This window comes from Andrena cerasifolii, chromosome 7 (assembly GCF_050908995.1).
Source record: "Andrena cerasifolii isolate SP2316 chromosome 7, iyAndCera1_principal, whole genome shotgun sequence".
Taxonomy (NCBI): Eukaryota; Metazoa; Arthropoda; class Insecta; order Hymenoptera; family Andrenidae; genus Andrena; species Andrena cerasifolii.
Window position 1 is genome coordinate 16113731 of NC_135124.1, and position 22512 is coordinate 16136242.

At 35.8% G+C, this 22512-nt stretch overlaps 5 protein-coding genes across 9 annotated transcripts; 3 read left to right on the forward strand and 2 right to left on the reverse strand.

The window, feature by feature from the left end:
* Window positions 1-743: 743 nt before the first annotated feature.
* On the reverse strand, window positions 744-2586 carry LOC143371308 (bifunctional peptidase and arginyl-hydroxylase JMJD5). Its single transcript, XM_076816311.1, has 7 exons — window positions 2447-2586; window positions 2221-2365; window positions 1979-2153; window positions 1755-1910; window positions 1476-1693; window positions 1240-1392; window positions 744-1152 (listed from the first exon to the last, which is right to left on the reverse strand). Exons 1-7 carry the CDS (start codon window positions 2584-2586, stop codon window positions 895-897), a joined length of 1245 nt encoding a protein of 414 aa, XP_076672426.1. The 3' UTR covers window positions 744-894.
* A 44-nt stretch (window positions 2587-2630) lies between these two features.
* On the reverse strand, window positions 2631-3696 carry Alg14 (ALG14, UDP-N-acetylglucosaminyltransferase subunit). The gene is made up of 2 exons (XM_076816327.1): window positions 3445-3696; window positions 2631-3295 (listed from the first exon to the last, which is right to left on the reverse strand). Exon 2 carries the CDS (start codon window positions 3279-3281, stop codon window positions 2652-2654), a length of 630 nt encoding a protein of 209 aa, XP_076672442.1. The 5' UTR covers window positions 3282-3295; window positions 3445-3696; the 3' UTR covers window positions 2631-2651.
* A 1488-nt stretch (window positions 3697-5184) lies between these two features.
* LOC143371286 (uncharacterized) lies at window positions 5185-7853 on the forward strand. Its single transcript, XM_076816263.1, has 2 exons — window positions 5185-7564; window positions 7687-7853. The coding sequence occupies exons 1-2, from the start codon at window positions 5185-5187 to the stop codon at window positions 7716-7718; spliced, it is 2412 nt and encodes an 803-aa protein (XP_076672378.1). The 3' UTR covers window positions 7719-7853.
* On the forward strand, window positions 5218-14587 carry Tango10 (transport and golgi organization 10). 3 transcript variants are annotated; one of them, XM_076816298.1, is made up of 5 exons: window positions 11360-11481; window positions 11988-12092; window positions 12151-12242; window positions 12316-12456; window positions 13075-14587. In XM_076816298.1, the coding sequence occupies exons 3-5, from the start codon at window positions 12162-12164 to the stop codon at window positions 14332-14334; spliced, it is 1482 nt and encodes a 493-aa protein (XP_076672413.1). In that variant the 5' UTR covers window positions 11360-11481; window positions 11988-12092; window positions 12151-12161; the 3' UTR covers window positions 14335-14587. The 3 variants fall into 3 exon arrangements, with proteins under 3 accessions (XP_076672411.1, XP_076672413.1, XP_076672412.1); XM_076816296.1 differs by lacking the exon at window positions 11360-11481 and adding an exon at window positions 5218-5241 and having other exon boundaries at window positions 11988-12242; XM_076816297.1 differs by having other exon boundaries at window positions 11477-11619; window positions 11988-12242.
* Window positions 14588-15793: 1206 nt separating this feature from the next.
* LOC143371285 (uncharacterized) lies at window positions 15794-22176 on the forward strand. Of its 3 annotated transcripts, none has more exons than XM_076816260.1 (8): window positions 15794-16060; window positions 16457-16702; window positions 16817-16952; window positions 17064-19050; window positions 19134-19192; window positions 19282-19350; window positions 19548-19666; window positions 19968-22176. In XM_076816260.1, the coding sequence occupies exons 1-8, from the start codon at window positions 15974-15976 to the stop codon at window positions 20010-20012; spliced, it is 2748 nt and encodes a 915-aa protein (XP_076672375.1). In that variant the 5' UTR covers window positions 15794-15973; the 3' UTR covers window positions 20013-22176. The 3 variants fall into 3 exon arrangements, with proteins under 3 accessions (XP_076672375.1, XP_076672377.1, XP_076672374.1); XM_076816262.1 differs by having other exon boundaries at window positions 21021-22176; XM_076816259.1 differs by having other exon boundaries at window positions 19548-22176.
* The last annotated feature ends 336 nt before the right edge of the window (window positions 22177-22512 follow it).

A 22512-nucleotide genomic window follows, 5' to 3' on the forward strand; every position in this document is an offset into this window, starting at 1 on the left:
TCGTTAACTGCCGAGAGCAATAAAACCATTGGGCCAGGTAAAATACCCAGCACCGAGAAATAGAACGTTCATGTTTTTAATAAATGTTTTTATGGTTTCTCGATGAAAATGAGTTCAAACGCGAAGTAATTCGGTCGATTTTTAGTGAACGTCACTACATTCTACGAAGAGAATTTAAATGGAGAATATCAACGACTTCGCCAAATTGTATAGTGTCTGCTTAAGATTGCTTAAATGCAGCCTTCAGGAGAAATTGTCTGGAAGTTTACTACCTATTTGGTATTACGAGGATTGTCAAATTACTTCGATAATAATTGCAGGAGAAATGTTGCGAGTTAATCACGAGCAGCGTGTTTTTCCTTTTAAACCGGGGAACTGGCACTCTAATCGTGTTTTCATAATAAAAAATAGACCGAATTGCTTCGTGTTTGAACTCACTTTCGTCGACATAAACTCACCAATCCGTCGGTAATACTCTCGCCAAGGTGTAATCAGTAATATGAAAAGTTTCAAATTCAATACTGAATGACAAAATTCCCCGTCGACCGAGAGTCTCCCGCTGGTACGCTATTTCACTCACTCTCGGTTTACGCCAATCAGTCTCCTTGTCAGAAGTGTCAGTTTATTACGTGCTAACTACTTCCAATGCCCCAGTTTATTGAGAATTCCCCGGTCCCAAATATTTCTCGATAATCCGGGGAAGACTGTATATGTAGAATAAACAATGTAAATTACTGTACTCATGATTTTAATTCATTTTTATTTTACATATCATGTATAATACTGCAAGCTTGTCTTACAAGTTTTAGGTACTAGACAAAGCTTCTTTTTTTATAATATATTCTGTTTTAAAACCTTTTCTGCTTGAGCTATTTTCTCAAGAGAATTTTATGCTCAATTCCACCAAAAGCTAATTGAAAAGCTTGGAGTTAATGCGGATACATGATGCCACCACTTTGGAGGTATAAAGAGTATGTCGCTTGGTTTCAAATACGCCATAAAACCTTTGGCATTGATAAAATTCGGCCACTTCTTGTAATCTGGATTCAGAGGATCTACTTGTGCGGTGTTGTTAAGTAATCGTGTATCGTATGGATACAGATTAGGCGAGTCCTCTGGAGAATACAGAATGACCTTTTTATATCCGAATACCTAAGAGATAACAAGTAATAATACGAAATATTTAATGCAGAATAGTTCGTAAGATATGAATCTCGAAATAGAAATTAATCCTCGTACCTGACACAGAAGATTATTTTTCGGATCAAAGTGCAGAGGCGATATGGTTCCACCAGGCCCAAACCATGCATTTATATCTGGTGGTTCCACTTCGTCGTTGTCTGTAAAATTGCAATATTCAGGTATCGTGAAATCGTCTTTCAATTCGGGAACCTACAATTAGTACCACAATAATACTCAGCTTTTATTGAAAAATTTCATCACCATAACAGTTGAAAAGAAAGAAATGTAGGAACCTGTTCGAAAAGTTGATGTTGAGCCAAATATCCAACTCTGTTATCTTTTGCTAATACATGCTTCTGTAAAAATTCTGAGAAGCTAAGTAGCTGTTGCGTCCAATCTTCATCGGTATAACGCGATCCTATTTCAATCGGTACTGTACGATTTCCAGCTACTTTATTCAAATACTTTAAATCTTGCCATCGTCGTAGGGCTTCCCAATGATTAATACAATCTGGAAATACAAAGTAGACCTAAATAGACCCTTCATTTAAGTACCCCAACAATGAAGTTACCTTTCAATAATGCTGGAACTTTTGGCATGAATATCTCTTTATAAAATAACTCCATCGATGGTTCAGTGTAATGGGCAACTTTGCTAAATCCAGGAAGTGCGGAGTCAGGGAAGTTTATAGAATTAATAGACAAGTCATTCGAGGCCAGCATTTCCACTAAAAAAAAAGTAACACCAGCGTAACATAAAAACACAATATAATGGTTATAAAAGTACAGTGTTTACCTGTACAATCATTATTCAGTTTCGAAGCGATTCTTGGTAACAAACGAAGCATATTCGGAAGAGGTGCTCCCAATAAAATACCTTTATCAATTTGTTGAACAGTGTTTTTGGACAAAGAAGCATTCTTTGCGAGGTCTTTGGTATCAATGCTGTATTGAAATTCCAGTAATACTACCTACAGAGATATACTAGCAAATATTCTTTTAAAAATAAACGTTGTAACGGTGATATAATTATAATACCTTTAAAATGGAGCACAATGAATAACAATATCGATATTCTATTGGAACCGACTGCCAATACCCAGAATTTAATGTTTCCCATGTTCTATCCAAACATGCTTCAAGCAGAATCAATGAACTTTCTATCCATTTTTTTGGCAAATCCCTTTTAAAAGAAGTTAATTTGTTAAATAGAATAAATCATAGCGAGTATGCTATCAAGTTTTATAAAAAAATGTCTATATACGTCTCGTTTCCAGTGAGATTCTTTAATCTTTTCAGAATTGTCATTAAATGTCTTTTCATTTCAACGGGTAAACAATTCTGCGAATTTTCCTCTAATGAGTCCCAAGGAATTAGATTTGTAGTAAAGGTATAATTGCACATTTTCTAAAAATGGCACAGGTACATAGATTAGTAAAAAGCAATAGTATGTATAGATATTATTTTACTCATAAGTAAAGCGTCTTTTTATACATTGATTTTAAATATGGCCACTGTACAATTAAGTAGTCAACTATATAATACAACATTCTGCCTGTTAAAGATAACGATTTAACTCTGCAGAAACTTTCGATAAACACTATAGTAGTGTTTGTGATATAGAACGCTTTGAAGAGAAATGCTACGAGACACAAAGGGACGCAAGTGCCTGGACCATTGCACAGGAGTAGATCCGGGCGCTCTCTCCATAAAACAGGAATCGACTGCAATGTTGCATGGGTAGTAGTATAAACAGACGTGTAGTACGATTGATGAATTTCTCGGCTCCTGCGAATTTTTATTACTTTATAGTCTGTATTATTCTCTTCCAAGTGTTCAACTTTCAAAGTACTGAGCTCATCCGTGTCAGCCTGTACATATATTCTCGGCGAATAATTTTTAAAGTCTAGATTTTCAAGAACTCTCATCATTTCTCCGGTGTGTCCACCGGACCCTAATATTATCATAGTTTTAGCAGCATCAACCCGAACGATCTTTCTTTGCCCCAGCTGATACGGAAAAAATAACAAAAAACATATTCTTGTGACGATTACAAGACAGGCAGTTACGAAAGCATAAGTACAGTATGTTGCGTACATTTTCTTCAAGTAACCTGTAAAAATAATAATGAAAAAAATTGCAGGATACATATTAACGATGTTTCTTAGAGCATTTTCGTTTCTTCTAGTTGTTTATTAGAAGAAGAATGTGATACTTATGCATTATGGAAATAGAGGAATACAAATATCCCATAATTTCTACCTGATATTTAGAAACGTCGGTTTAAGTACAGAACATTGACTAATACAGAGAATATCGATACTGGCTATTCTGTTCGATGCTGAATCTTAAACTATTGTGTTTGTACCAAATATGGTACTTTTCTGTACAGCATCTGAGGTTAGTCCCAGGGTCGAAGAAGGTGCTATATTTGTGCAACACAGAAACGTAGAGAAGAAGTCAGTTATAAGGTTGTTTTGTTGCTTAAGATCGTTGCATTAGTGTAGTGTCTTTGCCCAGGCCAATTTCCGTGTCCAATAAATCTAGTAATAACTAATTAATTATAATTAAGATAACTACGAAGATCCCACTGGAAAGTAGCCACAAGTATTTATTTCAAAATCCAATCACTAAAGTGCGTGAATTAATTGCAGAAGAAGCGTAATTCGTTCGAATACGAAGTAAAGTCGATGTGTAATAAAATTGTATTGTTTGAAATTATTTAAAATCCCGCGCGCTTTACAATTTTCAAATTCCCTGTCAAATTGCGCAATATCTCTAGAGGAATAAAAAAAATACCAATTTTGTAACTATTATAAACCTTAGGGCGCGTCCGAACCTGAGCCGATTTGACAAATAGGTTAGGTTTAGCCGTGGAAAGCAGGCATTAGTCGTGCTCCCTTGTATAGGAACTGCGCATAGATCTGTTTTGCGCTACTATTGGCTATACCCCAACCAACGCTCCCTCGGAGCCAATGAGCTCATTCTGCATGCGTGAAACGAGTTCCTTCTGATATGACAAGAATGGCTATCTATAAAAATGTAACCACAGGTGTACATTGTTTAGGGATACCAACATTAAGTTCAGGAACGTGTATTATCCAGTATTAACTAACGGTCACCGCATTATATCATTAAAATAATACTTCATAAGCTTCGATGATATTATTTATGTTTCGTATATATTATTCGCTACTATAAACAATGAATAGTCGCGTGATTCAAATTTCAATTTGAATTTCGTCAATGGCGCAAGAAACGCGAATAATTATGGTTAGCGGTGCAAGAACTTTCAAATACGTAGCAAGCCGTAAATATAACAAACAGAAGTGTAGAAGTTATTAATGCGCAAATGAAGAGATTCTCTAATATCTGTTAAGCGCATAGAATCATACTATTAAAGAAAGAAGAGTGGTAAGGTTAATACGTTTGCTTTACTTAACTATTATGATCTGTATGCAGCCCTTAATCCTATTGATTTATGGAATAAGATGTAACTGGTTTGTATGAATACATGGATTTGTACAGAAGTATCACATTTCGTCTTTCAGACTCTGAAACATCGAGCATTGTTCGATGCGACTATCGCTGTTTAATAAATACAGGAAACAAGGACTCTAATGACTCTAATTAATCTCTGGAAGCTATAAATGCTGGTGCACAAGGAGGCAGCGTGTATAATTAATGTGTTGCATCGGTAAGTATTGTAGACTTATTTGTGTGTTTGGAATACTTTGAAACGGTGGAAGATGCTTACATATTGAAATGTGAAGGATATAAATAAGGGATATCTGATATTTTAATAGCAATGAATGTTCCTTATAGCTGTACGGAGTTACGTATAATTTAATGCTTTTAGATGTATAAATAATGTACAGGTGCTTTCCTGGGAAAATTGTAGTAATGTAATAATACATTTGTATATGTGTAAATGAAATGCAAATCGTGTTGACTAACACAAATATTCATATTTCAAGATCGAAGAGAATTTGTTAATACACGATGACGAAGATCGCCAAACAACACTGTAAGGATCGAGTGGAATCCAGGGACAGCAAGGTATCGAATATCAATGGTCTTAGGAATAATGGAAAACCAAAGAGGAATTTAAAGATGTTCAAACATAAAGATTATCTTTATGGTAATGAAATTCGTGACAGAGTGTTTATAACTGCGAGGCAAGAGGACTCTTCGAATTCAAAGGAGAAATGTTCAGAAAATAGAGTTACGTCTGTACGAAAGGGGAAAGAAACGGTGCAGAAATATCTACCTGTTTACGATACGGAATTAAATACTTCCGCCCCAAAGCAAAATGGGAACAAAGTTAATTCAAACTGCAAAGAAATTGTTCCGAGTAATTCTAACAAAAGACTGAGTAGCGTTTCGGAGTCGACTAAAGGGAAAGCTAAGTCGATCAGTTGTGATTTATGTACCGATTCTTTCTCCAGCAAAAAAGCATTGCATCATCATAAAAAGAAAGTTCATATAAGTGGAATAGCTATAGAGTTAAGGCGAAAGGGTACGGTAAATGCAGTAGAAAGGGCTAGAAGTAAAACTCCCAAAAAGCAGAAGGAGGAGGAAGTGATGCACACAGAATCTCAAGAGAAAGTACTCGAATATTTCCAAGAGGAGCGTACAACCGACGAAGCCCGAATGAATCTGAATTTGATGAATAGAACGCACATGGTTATCTCGAAGCAGACGGGTGTAACGACTTTAGAGAAAAAACGTAGGAGTAGTGTAACAAGAATACAAACGTCCTTGCACACCAATGGGACGCAATTGAACGAACAGGAGTCTAAAGTCGTGAGCACTACAGAGATCGAAGAAAATGTCGTAGAAAGTAAAGTGCACAAAAGTGCAAGGAGAAAAAGGAGAACTGAGGTCGAGCGAATTATTAGCGAAGGGAACGGAATGGGTTTCTCCGATTTTTATAAGAAGACTTTTACGGACGATACAATTCTACAGGATCGTGTAAGTAAATCGGGGGGGACTAGTTCGATGCGTCCATTGGAAAACCGTGTAAGAACAAGGTCTATGACTAGGCTAAAAAAACTCGGGGAATCGCTAAAAGATGTAAGCCATGTTACTTCAGCCTCGCATGCTCCAGAAGCAAAAGCCATAAATTCAGAGTCTATTAATAGTCAAAGTTTAAACAAATCCAGGAAAAGTATATCTGAATTCTCTTTTAAAAGCTGTGATAATAAAGGAAACGTAGATGATACTGTTATACCACGCATAATTCAAGTCGAACGTAAAACAGTATTTGAGCGTAATTTGCAAACGACAACGCACGTTCATTCTACATCTAATGCGTTGTCTTGTAATTTATTCGATAGTACTTTCCCCCCTAATGAAACATTAAATAAACATCGGAACGAGGGTCACGCACCGCGTAAAAGATCTTTGAAGCGAGAAAACAGTAAAAATGTTGGGCGGACTGCTTTACAACCCAATTCTCCGACACTGGTTGATATGCAGATTCAAAAGGAAGACAAATATCAAATTAATAAGTCCGTTACGGTTGTGAAGTCAACGAAAAGCGTTCCCAAGGAAATAAAGGAACCGGAAATTCTGAAACTGGGACGCAATGTTCAAGTAAATGAAACGAACCAGCAAGAAGGGTGCGATATATCGCAGCAACATGAACATTGTGCCATTGAAACAATGAAAAATAAATATTTTGGAGAAGCAGTAAAAAGAAGAGGCTCCGGGAACTCTTCTAAGCTTGATATAGTCCGAGCAGATAAAAATAATAGCGAAGTAAACAGAGACGTAGCGATACCTGAGAATTTTACGACCAACAAACAATTGACGATATCTTTAACTAAAGTGGAAAACTTCCCTTCGTCCGAATTATTGCAAATGATAAGAAATCCATACTGTATTACGAACGGAAGGGGGAGTGAAGGGAAACGGAAAGTATATCGGACGAAAGATATCGTGCAAGTGCAATGTTCCGTGCGTAAGTTGTATGAAAATACTCAGATAAAGACCGATGAAGGAATTAGTGTGAAGAACAAAAGTTTAAGATACGAGAGTCACAGCGAAGATAATTTATTTGGGAAGAAGGTGAAGAAACAGATCGTCTCGATACATCAATATAACGAAGAAACGTTAGAGGAGAAGATATCAGAAAATGGAAGCTTAAGTCCACAGATAAATGACAAACCAGATAAATATGGACTGCCTTCGTGCAACGAAGTTAGTAAGACGGCGACATTGCAAAATGATATATCCAAATTGGAGAATATTGTGAACTTTTTCCTGGAGCATAAAAAAAAGTCGATGAACGGGAAAGCGAAACGAAGATCTAGGCGTAGCAATTTGAAAACGTTAGAAGAATATAGAGTAAGAAGAAGCGTGGCGATGTGCACCACTTGTAAGCAAGTATTTAATCTTTTGCTACAGTTCTCGAGTAAGATCGATTTTGTGAAAGACGAGAAATTGTGCATCGAATGTACGCTTTGCGGTTTACAAATCTATTCTCTATCTCATTTCCAGCAACACATAATGGACATACATTTACAATGTAAAGGAATACCGGAAACTAGAGGGGAACAGTTTACAGTTGATATTATTAATCTTAACCAGCATTTGAGTTTAAATGATAAAGATAAGTTTATTTTCGAGTGCTGCTGTTGCCTGAAAATATTTAATACCATGAAGCAATTCGAAAACCATATACGCAAAATACATCACAATTTCAATTACTCCAAAAATGATATAGAAAAGTATGGGGGGAAGAAACTAATTGAAACTTCGAAGTTGTATGAAATGTACAAGCACGAGCAGGTATTTAATAAAACTTGTGCTCCGAACAAGAATCCCATGTTCGATGTAACGAATAATGTGGCGAAAGTTTCTAATCAAGATGAGAAGAGCGTAGTACAAACTAGCAATTGCATAAACGAGTATTATTACAATTCGAAAGAAATCAATTTAAAGAACAATACGTGTTACACCAATTCGAACCAGGTGAAATGTTCGAGTATCACTCACATCACGCAGAGAGTGTCGCAATTGGAAAGCAGCGTGGAAGATTTAAATAATGGAACGGGATATTCAATGTCAAATGATAGTCCATATGTTTGCGATATTTGCTCTAAATGCTATAAGAGAAAAGGTTCGTTTCTGTTACATATATCGAAACATGAAATAAGTCCTGATACTAGTACGAGTAAAGAACAAGAGATACAAGAACTTTCACAGAATAACAATATGATTAAATTCGAAAGCAACGCTGTTGTACCAAATGTACATATAGAGAACGGACAGGATTGCTCCGAAAGCTGTACAAATAATAATGTAGTTAATCCTGTTGCAACGAGTAGGTATTTAGAAGAACCAAATCGTAATATTTCAATGTCGAGCGAAATTAGTGAGGAAACTAACAATGCCAAAAATGAAGATGTGGAAGATATAGGAAAAGAAGAAAATACGCTAGACACGAATAATGCATTGGATTGCAATTATGTATTATACGTAAACTTGGCACAAAAGTCGAGAGGTGTGAAAAGGCAGAAATCAATTCAATGTAACATAAATATCACGAAGAAGTGTAAAACATATGATACTGGAGAAGAAATCATAGATAGTGAATTTCCAATAAATTATAAAGCAAGCACTGATTTTACGCTTAATACGAATAAGAACGAAGTTGTAACTTATTTACCAAAAGAAGTACGTTGCGATATGTGCGATAAGAGATTCAATTCTAAAAAGGTGTTAAAAGAGCATATGTTCTTCTTGCACGATTGTATCTTCGACGGTACAGAGTTATCGAATCTACTTACGCCGTATTTCAGCAATTTGTATATAACAGAAAATATGCCATCGCAGAGCATCGATATCTTTAGAAAGGAATGCAACGTTTCGCCCAGCAGGGAAATGTCAAGAATGCTTCTGAGAAAGAATAAGGAAATATGTCAAAGAGCGATTTCTAATATTCTTAGTAACAGGAACACGACTGAAAGGAATAGAAAGTGGCGTTGTAATCCCTGTAAAGAAAACTTTGCGTTAATTAGAAATTATTTGCGGCACAAGTATTATTGTCATAACGATGAATCGGTGGTTCATATTTGTGATAACTGTAATAAAATTCTTACGTCGGTTGCGATGGTAAACATTCATATATGTACTAACGTTACATCGTGGAATTGTCAGAGATGTGATCTGATCTTCACCAACGGTATATCGTTAACACAACATAACGTGAGTTGTCATTTTGAGATTGCGGGTCCACATGTGTGCGATGTGTGTAATTTAAGTTTCCTTACGATGTATATGCTAGAAAGACATAAACTTGTGCATTCGGCGCTTGGCGATTGCAGTGACGTAAACAATTCTACAGATTTATCTGCAGAAAGTAATATACCTCATAGTTTAAGCGATACGAATAGACCTGACATTACACTCTCCGAGGAAACGAGGCAGCTCATAAATGACAAAGATATTAGTTATCTAATTAGTAATACGAAAAACTTGAACGGGACAAGCGAAACGGTCAAAATACCCTTAGATACATGCATTAATTCGAATGTTATATCTCTACCATGCGACGACGATGAATTATTGAAATGTAAACTCTGCAACATAATATGTCTGACGAAGACACAAATGAAATTTCATTTGGAGAAGTGGCATAGCATTAAAGTGGAAATATGTAAAGTTTGTAACGATCTATATACTGCAGACGAAATAACGAAGCATCTAATAAGTCGCCACATAGTTTTGGATGATTCGGATTTTAAAGAAGACAATATTAGCATTCGAATGAGATATGAGAGAATGGAAGATTTTCAAAATGATATAGCGCGAATTCTTGGGTTGAAACGTTTGCTGTCCCTTTACGAGTATCAAAGATTTGATAATATTCCAGAGAACAAGTGTTTCAATTGCGTAACATGTTTAAAAGAATTTTCAAGCCTACAATCTTATAAAATTCATTATTTGAAGTGTCACGATGAAATATGTTTATTATGTAATATAAAATTCAAGCACAACTTCCAAGCATTCGAGCACAAAATTAAGATTCATATATCCGTTGATGCGTATCTTTGGGTAACGGAGAAAATAATTGCTGCGACTTTGGAGTATAACGAACATGGGAATACTATGGAAGATGTCATATTGCGTTACAGTGAAATAAGAATGAGCGACGAAGAGAAGCATTTCACGAATGAAACAGAACAGGATTCTATAGACAGCTTCCAAATGGAGATTTCTGAATATTATTGGTTGATGAATTACCAATTCGAGAGGCTGGATGCTAATAAGGAGTTTTTGTATACGGTAGAGAAATATCAAAGCTCTGCAGAATTGTCTGAAAATGTTAACACCAGCATAATAATTATAGATCACAGTAATTATAAAAATTTATCAGTACTGAGCAATTGTGAATAGAGTTCGCACAATATAAAAAAGGTTTTGAACCAGATTAGATTCGTCTTCATTAATCAACTCATAAACCGTTCGTGTATAAGTGATCGTACAACTCAGAATTAGATCTAACATTTACTTTAAAAGAAAATAATGATTCTTTGAAAATATTGAATTCCATAACACGATTTATTGTTTTTTATATCGGAATGTAAGTATAAGTATGTACATTGTATATGTATATATTATGTATAAAATATAGTTGCTATTTTATAAATACATTATAACATTGCCATATTGTTGTTATTATTATTATTTAATTGCAATAGTGTAATACAAATCTTGGAAAGTTATATTATATGAAGAATAGCTTTAGGTGTACAATTGGAATGAAAAAAGTAATTTTATTACGGATCTGGGTGAAATTTATTTACAAATAGTTTGAAGTACGACAGGTATGAATAAAACTTCTTAAGTATAGTTACTTTAAGGTTCCTATCTTTAAAATAAAATATTAAGTAGAAATCTCCTTCAGCCACCTCTCAAGATTATAATAATCTTCAGAAGCTTTACCTAGTAACTACTTGAATATTAATACAAATGTTTCTTCACAGTCTCTAAAAGTTAAAACTCCCATCCATTAAAATACTCATTAAGTATGTAGATCTAATCTTAATCTAATCTTAGCAAAAAGATAACTCTATGACAGAGGATTGGATTAATCGAGTCTTGGATTTAACAAATTTTCATAAATCTACTGATCCAGATTTCAAATTTCGCGCCAGATGCACAACACCGTCCAAGTCTACCATTTTTACTGCATGTATTTATACACTGGCTTTCGAATCAGTGGAATTTTGTGTTTCACGTTGATACGGTACGTGCAGTTTGGGCGTTTCGTAGAAAAATCGTAATTAGGTATATGGATAAAGATACGAAAATAAAGAAAAGCGACAGCTCTCGTTTAACTTTAAAAAAATAATTTACACTCCAGTGATTTAATAGCATGAATTACGGACTGGGATAGAACATCCGAATTACACTCGAAAACAATTGGTAGTCCCTTTGATTAATTGTAATAACGAAATTTATGAATAGTTGTTTCATTAAATGCTATTATGTAAATTAAAATGACAGTTCTATCACATACAGTGTATTATCTCGTTGATTAAAGGATATAGAAAATACGATTAATTGTACGTAATTTTAAATAATTACAATTAAATAACTGCTACTCTCGCCACAGCTTGTTAATATCTCTCAACTGATGCTCTTCTTTTTATGAAAGTGTGATGCACTACACTCTAGTCACGAACGAGTTATAACTTGCATCTAAATACATCTCAGTCTGCTGTCATAATTATTATTGCGATAATTGTTAAAGATACACACGCATTGTTATTACGTATTTATTCTTCTTACAGTTATCATGCTTTGAGAGGTACTGTAGAAACGCAGGTAACGATTAATGGAGAATTTAATGGGAGAGTTGGTTGTATCCTTCCAAACTTACCCAATGGAGTGAAAAAGTAATTAACCCGAGGGGAGTGTGTACAGATGTAATGAGTAGTGTTTGGTAGACGACAGGTTTTTCAGGAATGGATACGAATAAACGAACGGAGGAAGCTAGTAGCATTCCGAAGAATGTAGGAGGAGCTCAGAATTCAGATTCGATAGAGGTTGTTAGAAAAATGGTATTTTACAAATCCTTATTTTCCCGGCGAGAAATAAATTTCTTGTGTTCCTACTTAGGTAGACAATTCACATACAGTTCTATTAAAGATAGCAACCCTGTATGCCGAGCGACTTATGAATGATATTTGTCTCGTCGTCGATGGTATAGAATATCCTGCACATCGCCTTATACTTTGCGCTTCGAGCGATGTTTTCCAAGTAAGCGAATTCAGTTTTACATTAATGTTATTTTAAAGTTTACACAACATTAAGCAGTAAAACGAGAGGGAATAAAAAGTTACAGATTCAAATATTTTTACGAGGCTTTGTAAAAGTATAAGAATACCCAAATTATAGAATCGATATTCATGGTTTTTGGGTACCCTGAGCTCAATTGAGGTGCAGAAACTAGCAACTGTTACAAGAATTGAGTAACAGATATGTATTTTAAGAGAAAAGACTGCATATAAAACCAATGTTATACATTGATGATTTGTAATATGGATATTGTAGAAATTGGAACAAAAGTATTACTAGAAAATACAGAAGAGTGATGATTCTCAGATTGAAACTTACAAGGGGAGGACACCATGTGCTCCCCTTGTTAGAGTAAAATAATACTAAGTCAGTTATTTCGCTTGTAGACTTCCTCTGAAACTTTCGCAAGTAAATAATATATAAAATATGAAACGTGTTAAATTTCGGGCATTAAGTTTCTGACCCAATCGGAGCAAATCCATCCTGAATTGAACTTATACTTTAATCTTAGTAATTTTAGAGTTGAGTAGTATGTAACAGTTCGCAGACCATCTTGTTTATTCTGTTTCTTTACCGCAGATAATGTTAATGAGCCCACAATGGAGTGAATCTCAAGAGAGTAGAGTAACCCTCCAAGAAACGCCACAATGCGCACCTATATTTAGTGAATTTCTGCGGTACTTTTACACTGGCCAAATAAGAATCAACTACGAAGTTGTTCTGCCAATATTATCTCTAGCTGATAAGTACAATGTGAAAGATTTAATATCGTTGTGCCTTGACTACATGCAAAACCACATTGCATTAGCTGCAATACACGGCACTTTAGTATCATGGCTGCAATATACTTCAAATTGTGGCCACCACGATATAACTCAGGCATGCCAGAATTTCATCAAGTGGAATTTGGAATTGGTGGCCAGGACTGCGGACTTTGCGAACTTCGACCTGGATATTCTAGTGTCGCTGTTACACCAAAGCAGCTTAGTGATAAAAGATGAGATGACATTGTACAAGTGCCTGGAGTCTTGGTTGGATCACCAGGCGAAACGTTTGAGAACTCAGTTGTCGCCCGACGAATTCGAAGCTACGTTGAAACAATTGGTGATAACTGTTATGACGCCCATTAGATTCCCAATGATGTCTCCCCGGAAATTAGCGGAGCTGCTTCTGTCGCCTTTAACGAAGAAATATAAAGAGTTCTTCGTAGAGCGCATGTCCATAGGGATGTCGTTTCATTCGGGTCAGCTGGACAGAGTCAGGGAAGTGAGCTTAAACGAGGAGGACGGCGCGCTGCTCTTCGAGCCACGACTCTACACCGTAGACACGTGCAGTTCGCTGCTTACGATAGAAAAGTTTCACGGTTTGCCATCTTATCATACCAGAACGCTAGTGTTCTCGAGTCATTCGTGCTTGGCGGAGTATGGTGACGATCGCGCGTGCGAATGGGTCGTAGACATATACCCGAAGGGAGTCTGGTTTAAAAAGTTTTTCCTAATAGTCTGGCAGGGAACAGTGGAGATGCCTGAGCATGTGAAACGATCGGTTAGACTCTCGCTTACGTGCAAAGAGCCACCGGCGAATAACGATATTGGTATGCGTGTGAAAATAGGTGTTTTAATTTATGGACTACAGGGTGGTGTCGAGCATATCGCGAGAGTAACAGAAATCATCCATAGATTTACTCAATCAGAACGTGTCCTTAATCTGGACGATCTTCTACCATTCGAGGAGTTGAATCCGCAACAGGGTTCTGTGCCAGAAACTACGTCCCCATTTTTAGTAGGTCCAAAGAAAGATATGCTCAAACTGCACATCGTCATATCGCCAGCCAATTAATAGACCCCCTTACTTTATACTTGAAAGCAATGAGGGAAATCTATCATACATTTTGTGTGCATTGGACTCGTACAAGAACTTTGAAAACTGATCTTTTATGCATAACTTATGTATTTGCGTATATTAGAAGTTTGACTGTCATCCTTTCCGACAAAAGATGTGAATTTCGCATTCGGTAACGACACAATTTTGTATCTAGAATGTTATATGTGGTAAAGATGATGTAATAAAGCATTGGATGATGTAAAATGTATCTTGACCATATTGATTAGTGTTCTTAAAGGTACTATTAGACGGTAACTTTTAAGTTAGCCTGTTTTAAGATGTGTTGTACGCGTGCTAGTGTGTGGTACAGTATTTTATTTATATAGTCTTATGTACAGGGTAATTTGAAGAGGTATTTGCGAATGTATTCGTAATAGCAATGTGATATTTTTCTAGGTCTCGTACTACACGAAAGATTTTAATCTTCTACAAAGATGTGCGGAGTGGAAGTTAAAGATTCTTAACGGAACATGCTGCAAATTTACATGTTCCCCAAGCATTTATAAATCCAAACAATCTTTTATTCAAATAAATACTTGTATGCACAATTTGTAAAAAAAAGACTACAGACTTTCTGTTATGAAATGCATATTTAATCTAAGGTAAACTTCTCTCTTTTAAATTGTCTCGTATAAAAGTTATTTATTTAAATAAAAGTTTCCCAAATATTTGAAATTGTTGGGTGGTTCTTCAGAAACTAGCGTCCAATTCTAGGGAATGGGGTCGAGGCCCATGGAATGCTGAAGCACTCTACTCCATGAATGCGCGCTCTGGTCTCAGACTCGCGAATTGGGAGAATTTAAAAGCAACCTTATACTCAAGATTGAATAAATTGATATATTTAGTACAATCTCGTTAATACGTCCTTACAGAGCCGACTCTCGCATTTGAATGAATAGATCTTCAATTTCGGTTGTTAACATAAATAATTAACATTTGTTTTCGAACGAGCGTTTACATACCTTCAATAATGATAAATAAAAATTACAAGAAAAACTAATTTCGCGTAGTTCCTCCCCTTTTCTTTAGTTTAAATTTCCCTCCGAATCCAAAGCTATGTTGAGCTATGTTCACATCATGGCAAGGTAACGGGAATACAACAAAATGAAATTGTTTCGTAGAAATTTTCTTGTTAACCTAACGGTGCAAAAAGTCTCTATATGTATCTGAAGTCTATAATAATTTTCTCTGCAACGTAAATCAAAGATAAATAATGAGTTTGCAATAAAAAAAAGTGAAATAGCATCATCAGTTAACTTAATTTGAACGTAATAGGTAACAGAAATCTATTTTCCACGAGGACGTAGGGATATATATTTTGTCGGAAGATATAAGTGAAAGCCGTAGAATTAATGATCGGTGGCGCGTCTTATACAATGCTGTACTTCGAAGACCTTTGATTTTATGAGCGCCTACGCCATTTTTATTTATATGTGGTGGGGGGTAACAAAGTGTGCAACTTTATCCGTGGAATTTACAATTATCAAAAAAAATTGATCGAAAGAAACACTTGTTTCTGCAATGTAGCAGTAATGAACATTGCGGCTGCTCTTAAGGTGAATCGTACTCTCGCGGAATCGGTATAAAGTTATTAATGCAATTGGTGGACCTTCGTGTTGTTAGTGCTAACTACAAGTTTTTCCACAATTGTAACCCGGATAAAATGGATTATCGCCAAAAGGTGAGACAGAATTTAACGTAGGAACTAATAAAAGCAAACAATTTATTACTGAATGATCGCTCCTGCGTGCAATTTATATTTCAATTCTGCTCACAATGCTGTCACAAATACAGCTCAAAATTCTTTCAAAATCGTTTAAGCACTGACGATAAACGGATTTCGTCGCGATGCTTTTCTCGTACGATTTAAGTATCAATTTATTTACAAGGGGATGCGTGTACATATATATTATAAAAGCAGTGAGAAATTATAAACATATATTGCTCTAACGTACTCGCTTTTTCCGAGCATTTTTATGAAGTTAAGAAGTGTAGTTTCTTTAAAATAATCTTGATGCAATTTGCTAACTGTTGCATTAACCTTTATGGAAGATTCGCATTAACTTTATCATTTCAGGTGGTCATACCTACACAACAAAGTACAAAGAGCGATGACGAAGACGACGAAGATTTAGAAGCACTACGATTAGCAGCTCTTCAATCGTTAAGAGCGAAAGACACTGTACATAATAAAAAAAAGTACCCGCCACAAGTCCGTAAGGAAGCTGCAGAAGTCACACATACGTTTCGCCCACCATATAGAGGCCAACGTCCTCCGAGAAGAGGATATTTTCATAACAGATTACAGCGGCAACAAAATGGAGTAAGTTTCTATTTTTACGCATTCGATAAACTTTGTAGCAGGTTTCGATTGGAAGTTGTACATCGGATAGTTTGTTTTGATGTGTATTACAAGCGAACATGGTTTTCTTTGTAGAATTTATATTACCAAAGTCCACGTAATCCGAACTTAATAGCGATAGTTCCTGTAGACGAACATTTTCTACTTCAACAAACAGATGTCGCTTGCTCGGTTGAAAAGACTGACCCGTCTGTTGAATCTTATTCAGCAGGTATGTAAAATGTTTCACGTATGTTACAAAGGTATTCAGTGCCAGGACTTTTACTGTGCTTCTATCTCTCCTTCCTACTTATGAGGTGTTATACAAGAGTAATATTTTTAGAAGTATCAAAGTTTCATCGTTTCAAAGACAATGGGAGTGGTTCGGAGGACGAAGATAATAAAGATCAAAGGAGCACAGTCATAAAGACAGAGACAGTCGGGAAAGATGGTATGGAAGTTGATATACCTTCCACGGAGATTGAAAGTCAGATGGAGACTGCAGAAAGCTTGAAGAAGACTGAAGAAGATCAGGATGATATTAATGACGACGACGACGACGTTCTTATAATGGCTGATCTCGAGGAGGAGGATAGTTTAGAGCGCTTAATGGATGAAATGGAGAGGGAGATGAACGTTGACAAGCCGTCTGAGAGAAAAGAGAAGAAGAATAGCAAGAAGGAGAGTAAAGAGCCGATAAAGAAGGATGACGCGAGCAGAAATCTAAATCAGAAGAACAGAACAGAGGATAGTAATAGTAGGAAAGAGACCTATAGCCCAGCTTTAACAGTGACAGGCTTGAAGAATGAAAGACGGTCTATGTCACCGCATACCAATCGAATTTCACAGAAGCGTAGGTCATTGTCGCCGCGATCACGGTCAAGGAAAAAATCGCCCAGAAGGTCTCCTAGGAGATCTCCTATTAGACAGTCGAAGAAATCTCAGCGAGAGATAACGAGGTACAGGTCGCCTCGGAAGTCTCCAGTGAGGTATTCGCCGCGTTCACGGTCACCTAAGCTTTCGCCACGACCCAGATCACCGCGAATATCCCCGCGAAGGTCGCCGAACAAGTCCCCTACAAGAAGATCACCTATTAAGAAATTATCCCCGAGAGGAAGGTCGCCAAGACTATCACCGCATTCCAGATCTCCTAGACCAGTACGTTCACCTAAATCATCATTAACCAAGTCCCCAAGATTGACGCGATCACGTTCTCCGAAATTCTCGCCGCTCAGATTATCACCTCAATCTAGATCACCTTTAAGATCGAGATCACCTAAGTTATCTCCAAGAAGAATATCGCCGTCTCGCAGGCCCTCACCAAAATCGAAATCCCCCGGGATGTCCCCTCGAAGAGGGCCCTCGCGTTTAATGTCACCGAAACTATCGCCGCGAAGAGTGTCTCCGCGCTCAAGGTCACCGAGATTATCGCCACGTAGATCACCGTGGTCGTCCCCGAGAAATTCCCCTCGTGCTTCTCCCAGACGGCGGAGATCCCCGAGGTGGTCGCCGAAGGAATTACCACGCAAGCATGGACCGCGATCCGTTACCCCAGATGGAACTGGTAGCCCGTCGTACGTTAAAGAACCTTCTCCGATCGTTAAAGGTAGAATATCACCGGAAACGAATCGTGTGAAGGTGAAACAAAAAGAGGAGAATATTGAGAAAGTCACTGCGTCAGAGAAAGAGACTCCCGAGACAATGAGCGATCCTGTGTTAGAAGCAAGACGTAGGAAGTTCGAGTCTACGAAGCCTATAGATCCTATAAATGTGAATAAGAAAATTAAATTAAGCAAAAAGGAAAATACGAATAAGAAGGCGGAATCTGTGGAGGTCGGTGAACCTCAGTCAGGGAACGCAAGGAAAGTTAATAAAGTTACGGAAGACTATGATATTCAAGATACAGATTTATGTATAGATACTCATTACGAGTTCGAAGAATTTGAGGAAAGTATGGAGAATACTTCGCCCGCTGCTATTACGAGCTCCGTTAACTCGTGCATCGACGTAGAACCACAGAAAGTAGAGAAAGAGAGGATCTCGAAGAAGAAGAAAAAGCGCGACAAGGAATTGTATCAGGTGGGAAAGTTGAAAAATGAGCTTCCGCTCTCCGAACGTATTGGGAAGGATAAGAAGTGCAAGAAGCGTAAAGATATTATTTCGGATGGGCCGAGCGAGGACGTGGATGCTATTTTCGAGGACATAACGGTTGACGAAGAGAGTGATTTAAGAACTGAATTGAGTAGAAGACGAGCGGAAAGATTAAATAGGACAGTGCCGATTCAATCTGCGAGATTGGTGCAGTCTGCTTTTAAAGGTGTTGTTAATGAGTAAGTATCTTTAATGGGCTTTTCCATAGAAAAAAAAGACCGAGTTCTACAGATTACTTAAATAGCTTTATTTCTTTTCGCAGAGTTGTCAAGAGTAACGCGAAAGCGAATCAGAGACATCTAATTAAAGCAGATGAGAAATGTAAGTAACATCGTAACAAATTAGCAAAATGCCTACCATAGCATTCAAGATCCTTTTTCACTTTAAATTCATTGATTTTTCTTTTACAGCTAATCAAAAAGAAGTTAGACGAGTCACTGTTCTTCATAGATCGATACCTGAATTACATGATTCAGAAGGTTTGTACACTATTTTTAGACTATTATAGAAACTTGTTTGAATATTCTATTTATTTATGAATAAAATCAATTTTATATAACAGTCCGTATTAAAACGTCTATCGAACGTTTTTCTCTTCTTCACTTTATACATGCTCCTTGCACCTTTTTCTTTGCTTTTATTATATCACTTTTAACGATCTGTTATTTATTTACAGACGAAAGTACTCTGGATTCAAAGGTGCCCGTGCGTTTTAGACTGGGTCTCAACAAGCAAGTGCAAGATACTAGAGAGTCTAAAGTTTCACGAAAGGCATCTAAAAGGCAGGGTCGCAAGGTAAAGCACAAAGTCAGTTTGCCTTTAACTAATACTGAACACACTATATAATACAAAAGTTACGCTTTATCAAGTGTACATAAATTCATGTATTCAAATTTCTTAGAAAACTATTTACGCATAAGCTTGGTATCGTAATATCTTACATACCTAAGATTGTACTTTGTCAATTTTCTTTGCTTTCGTTCGGTTGATTGCATTTAATGATTTATCCGTCACGAGCAAATGCTGGCATCTTCAATATTTAGAAACATAAAAGGAGGAATAATAAATTAAACGAATGTACATACTTTATGTTTAGCGTAATAAGCATATGCAGACACTTTTTTCGACACACGACAGATGAGGAACGTACAACTCAGTATAGTATTGCAGTTAATGCGCTTAGCTGTTGAAACTTGCCAATTACATTATCGATATCAAAAGAATTAGTTGGATTTTCCAGTTCAACATAGTATTTACTATTTTATAATATGCATGAAAAAATATTGAATTCTTGAAACATGATTAATGTGATCATCCATGATTTGTAATTATTTAGAAGTATAATGTAAAAAGGAAAAAAAAACGAGTCTCTTCCCGTTCGTTTTGTTAATTTGTTAGAGACCGTTTGTACATTCACTCGTAATCAAAAGTGCAATGATTACAGGGGTTTAAGACTCTAGAACACTCGGCAAATATTTCAATAAGCTTAATCATATTTTTTGCCCTGTTTTTATGCGTTGAATATTTCGAATAGATAAAGCTTTGCGCGATTATTCATTACTACTTCGGAAAGCTGTGAAAGTAAATATTTTAATTATATGTCCCGATTAAATTTAGACCAATCTGCTATATTAATGCGTAATGGACAGAGCTATCGAACCACTAAAGAACTGCGATCTGAGAATACACAGATATCGAAACCTGCCACACCTTTCTTATTTTGTGAAGTAAATAGTGCATAGGTTTATACGACGTTCAGATATATTACAAATATGTTTAATTCTGCCTTTCAATGCCTGAAAAATATAAACACCTACAAGATATATCCCTCTGCGAGAGTTTCTCATTCTACTAAAAATTGTTTAACTACATTATAGTTTATGGATCACTGTGCAGGAATATTAATGATCTCGAAAGGAATTGAGAAATAAATAAAACGACTCGTCGTGATGCAAAATTTAAGAGAATTAGATAACGGATTCTTTTAAACCGCTATAAAAAAAATGTGAAATTATTCTTACGTTTTAGCAGTAGAATATAGATGTTGTGTAACTTCAAATACTTTTAGTTTCTCCCGATAGATTTACGTGAAACATTAATCTCTGTTAGGAGACGATAAACGTGATCTGTTGGTTTTTTTTTTGTTTAGGAATAAAGTAATCGTGTGTTCTCCTGATTCCATATTTATATGAAGAGTGCATAGCTGTTCATCTTACCTCCTATTTTATTGTCAGCATAGGAAGATAAAAAATGCATTAGAAGTTGCATTCTATTAAAGATTGCGCTCGTGTAGTGAAATATCTGTTTTTATTTGGAGTGTGACTTAGCATAAAAAGAAAAAAAAAATAAGAATTATAGAAGACAATATCGAAATTTCAAAATACTGTATGTATGATTGTATCTAATTATTTATTGTTAAGCATCATAGTAGATAGTTGATTACATGTGATTATATTAAATCATTTGTTGTGTTGAAGTATTTGTAAATAATTTACATCAGTCACTCATTTAATAAATAAGAATCATTGATAATCCCAAAGTCATCTTTTGTAAACCTAAGTATATTTATTGTTCTAGAGAAAAAGTTCTGTATAAATGGATCGATCAATTGTAAATAAGGCTAATTGTTAATAAGCGTGTGCAGAATGAGGAATAAGATGTATATCCTGTAAATTGAGTTAATATTATTAAGGCACTGAATATGCTGTATAATATGACCTATAGTGACAAGAGAGTGATTTTATTGAAATATATTTTTTACTGTACACTACACTTTCACAGTATAGTTTTACTGTATCATTTGGGAATGACAAAATAACAAACGCGAGTTTCTACATTCAGAGTGCAAGGCACACAGTATAAATTTATTATTTTATAACGAAACGTATCTGTTATCGCTAAGAGCTCAGTTTTTAAAGTGGTATACATCGCGAGTTTCGGTAAATTGTGATAACGATTTATTCTACTCTTTTATAGGATTTTTTTTTTATTATATGATTAAAGGAGAAGATTCTTATGAAATTTCTTTTTCTGTATTTTACATGATATTTAATTAAGGTGTTTCTCAATTAGCTATTATCGTACGTACACTTACTTTATGTTTTAATAAATAGCATGTAAAATACACATTAAAGGTAGACCGTCGCTATACGTTACCGATATACAGATCAGTAGTCACTGCATTGACAAGTATAAGCTTAGATTATTTCAGATATTATATTTGATATATGAAATAGCATACTTCATAGTATCTATGAAGGTGTAAGTGTTATTTTTAATCCAATAAACAAAAATTAATACATTTATATGATCGTATAATGATATATTAAAGATATTGTGAAATCTTCATGGAATTCGAAAATATATACAATTTTTTATAAATATGAAGGAAGCAAAACTTAGAATCATTATGTGCGTGTTATGATTTATATTCTGTTTCATCATATCATACTGATACATCCTTAAGTGTTTGTTAGGAACACAGCGTAATGCTCTTGCGTTAGTCGAACTATATTTCCAGTACTCTTTCGGTTATATGCCGTTACGCATGTATTTCAACTGTCGACTCCAAGAGTCGAGTAATAGGCACGCTGTTGTTATAAACGTAGAATAGCCTTGAAAGACTTAGAAACTGTTGAATT

What these genes read in the sequence shown, in the direction of transcription:
- LOC143371308 (XM_076816311.1), bottom strand. Translation starts at nt 2,586, where the DNA reads ATGTGCAATTATACCTTTACTACAAATCTAATTCCTTGGGACTCATTA. An exon ending in CATTGTGCTCCATTTTAAAG is followed by an intron (nt 2,154 to 2,220) that starts GTATTATAATTA and finishes ATATCTCTGTAG; the next exon opens with GTAGTATTACTGGAATTTCA. An exon ending in AACATCAACTTTTCGAACAG is followed by an intron (nt 1,393 to 1,475) that starts GTTCCTACATTT and finishes TACTAATTGTAG; the next exon opens with GTTCCCGAATTGAAAGACGA.
- Alg14 (XM_076816327.1), bottom strand. Translation starts at nt 3,281, where the DNA reads ATGTACGCAACATACTGTACTTATGCTTTCGTAACTGCCTGTCTTGTA.
- LOC143371286 (XM_076816263.1), top strand. Translation starts at nt 5,185, where the DNA reads ATGACGAAGATCGCCAAACAACACTGTAAGGATCGAGTGGAATCCAGG. An exon ending in CGTGGCGATGTGCACCACTT is followed by an intron (nt 7,565 to 7,686) that starts GTAAGCAAGTAT and finishes TCTCATTTCCAG; the next exon opens with CAACACATAATGGACATACA.
- Tango10 (XM_076816296.1), top strand. Translation starts at nt 12,162, where the DNA reads ATGGATACGAATAAACGAACGGAGGAAGCTAGTAGCATTCCGAAGAAT. An exon ending in AGAATTCAGATTCGATAGAG is followed by an intron (nt 12,243 to 12,315) that starts GTTGTTAGAAAA and finishes GTTCCTACTTAG; the next exon opens with GTAGACAATTCACATACAGT. An exon ending in CTTCGAGCGATGTTTTCCAA is followed by an intron (nt 12,457 to 13,074) that starts GTAAGCGAATTC and finishes TCTTTACCGCAG; the next exon opens with ATAATGTTAATGAGCCCACA.
- LOC143371285 (XM_076816259.1), top strand. Translation starts at nt 15,974, where the DNA reads ATGCAATTGGTGGACCTTCGTGTTGTTAGTGCTAACTACAAGTTTTTC. An exon ending in TACAGCGGCAACAAAATGGA is followed by an intron (nt 16,703 to 16,816) that starts GTAAGTTTCTAT and finishes TTTTCTTTGTAG; the next exon opens with AATTTATATTACCAAAGTCC. An exon ending in AATTAAAGCAGATGAGAAAT is followed by an intron (nt 19,193 to 19,281) that starts GTAAGTAACATC and finishes TTTCTTTTACAG; the next exon opens with CTAATCAAAAAGAAGTTAGA.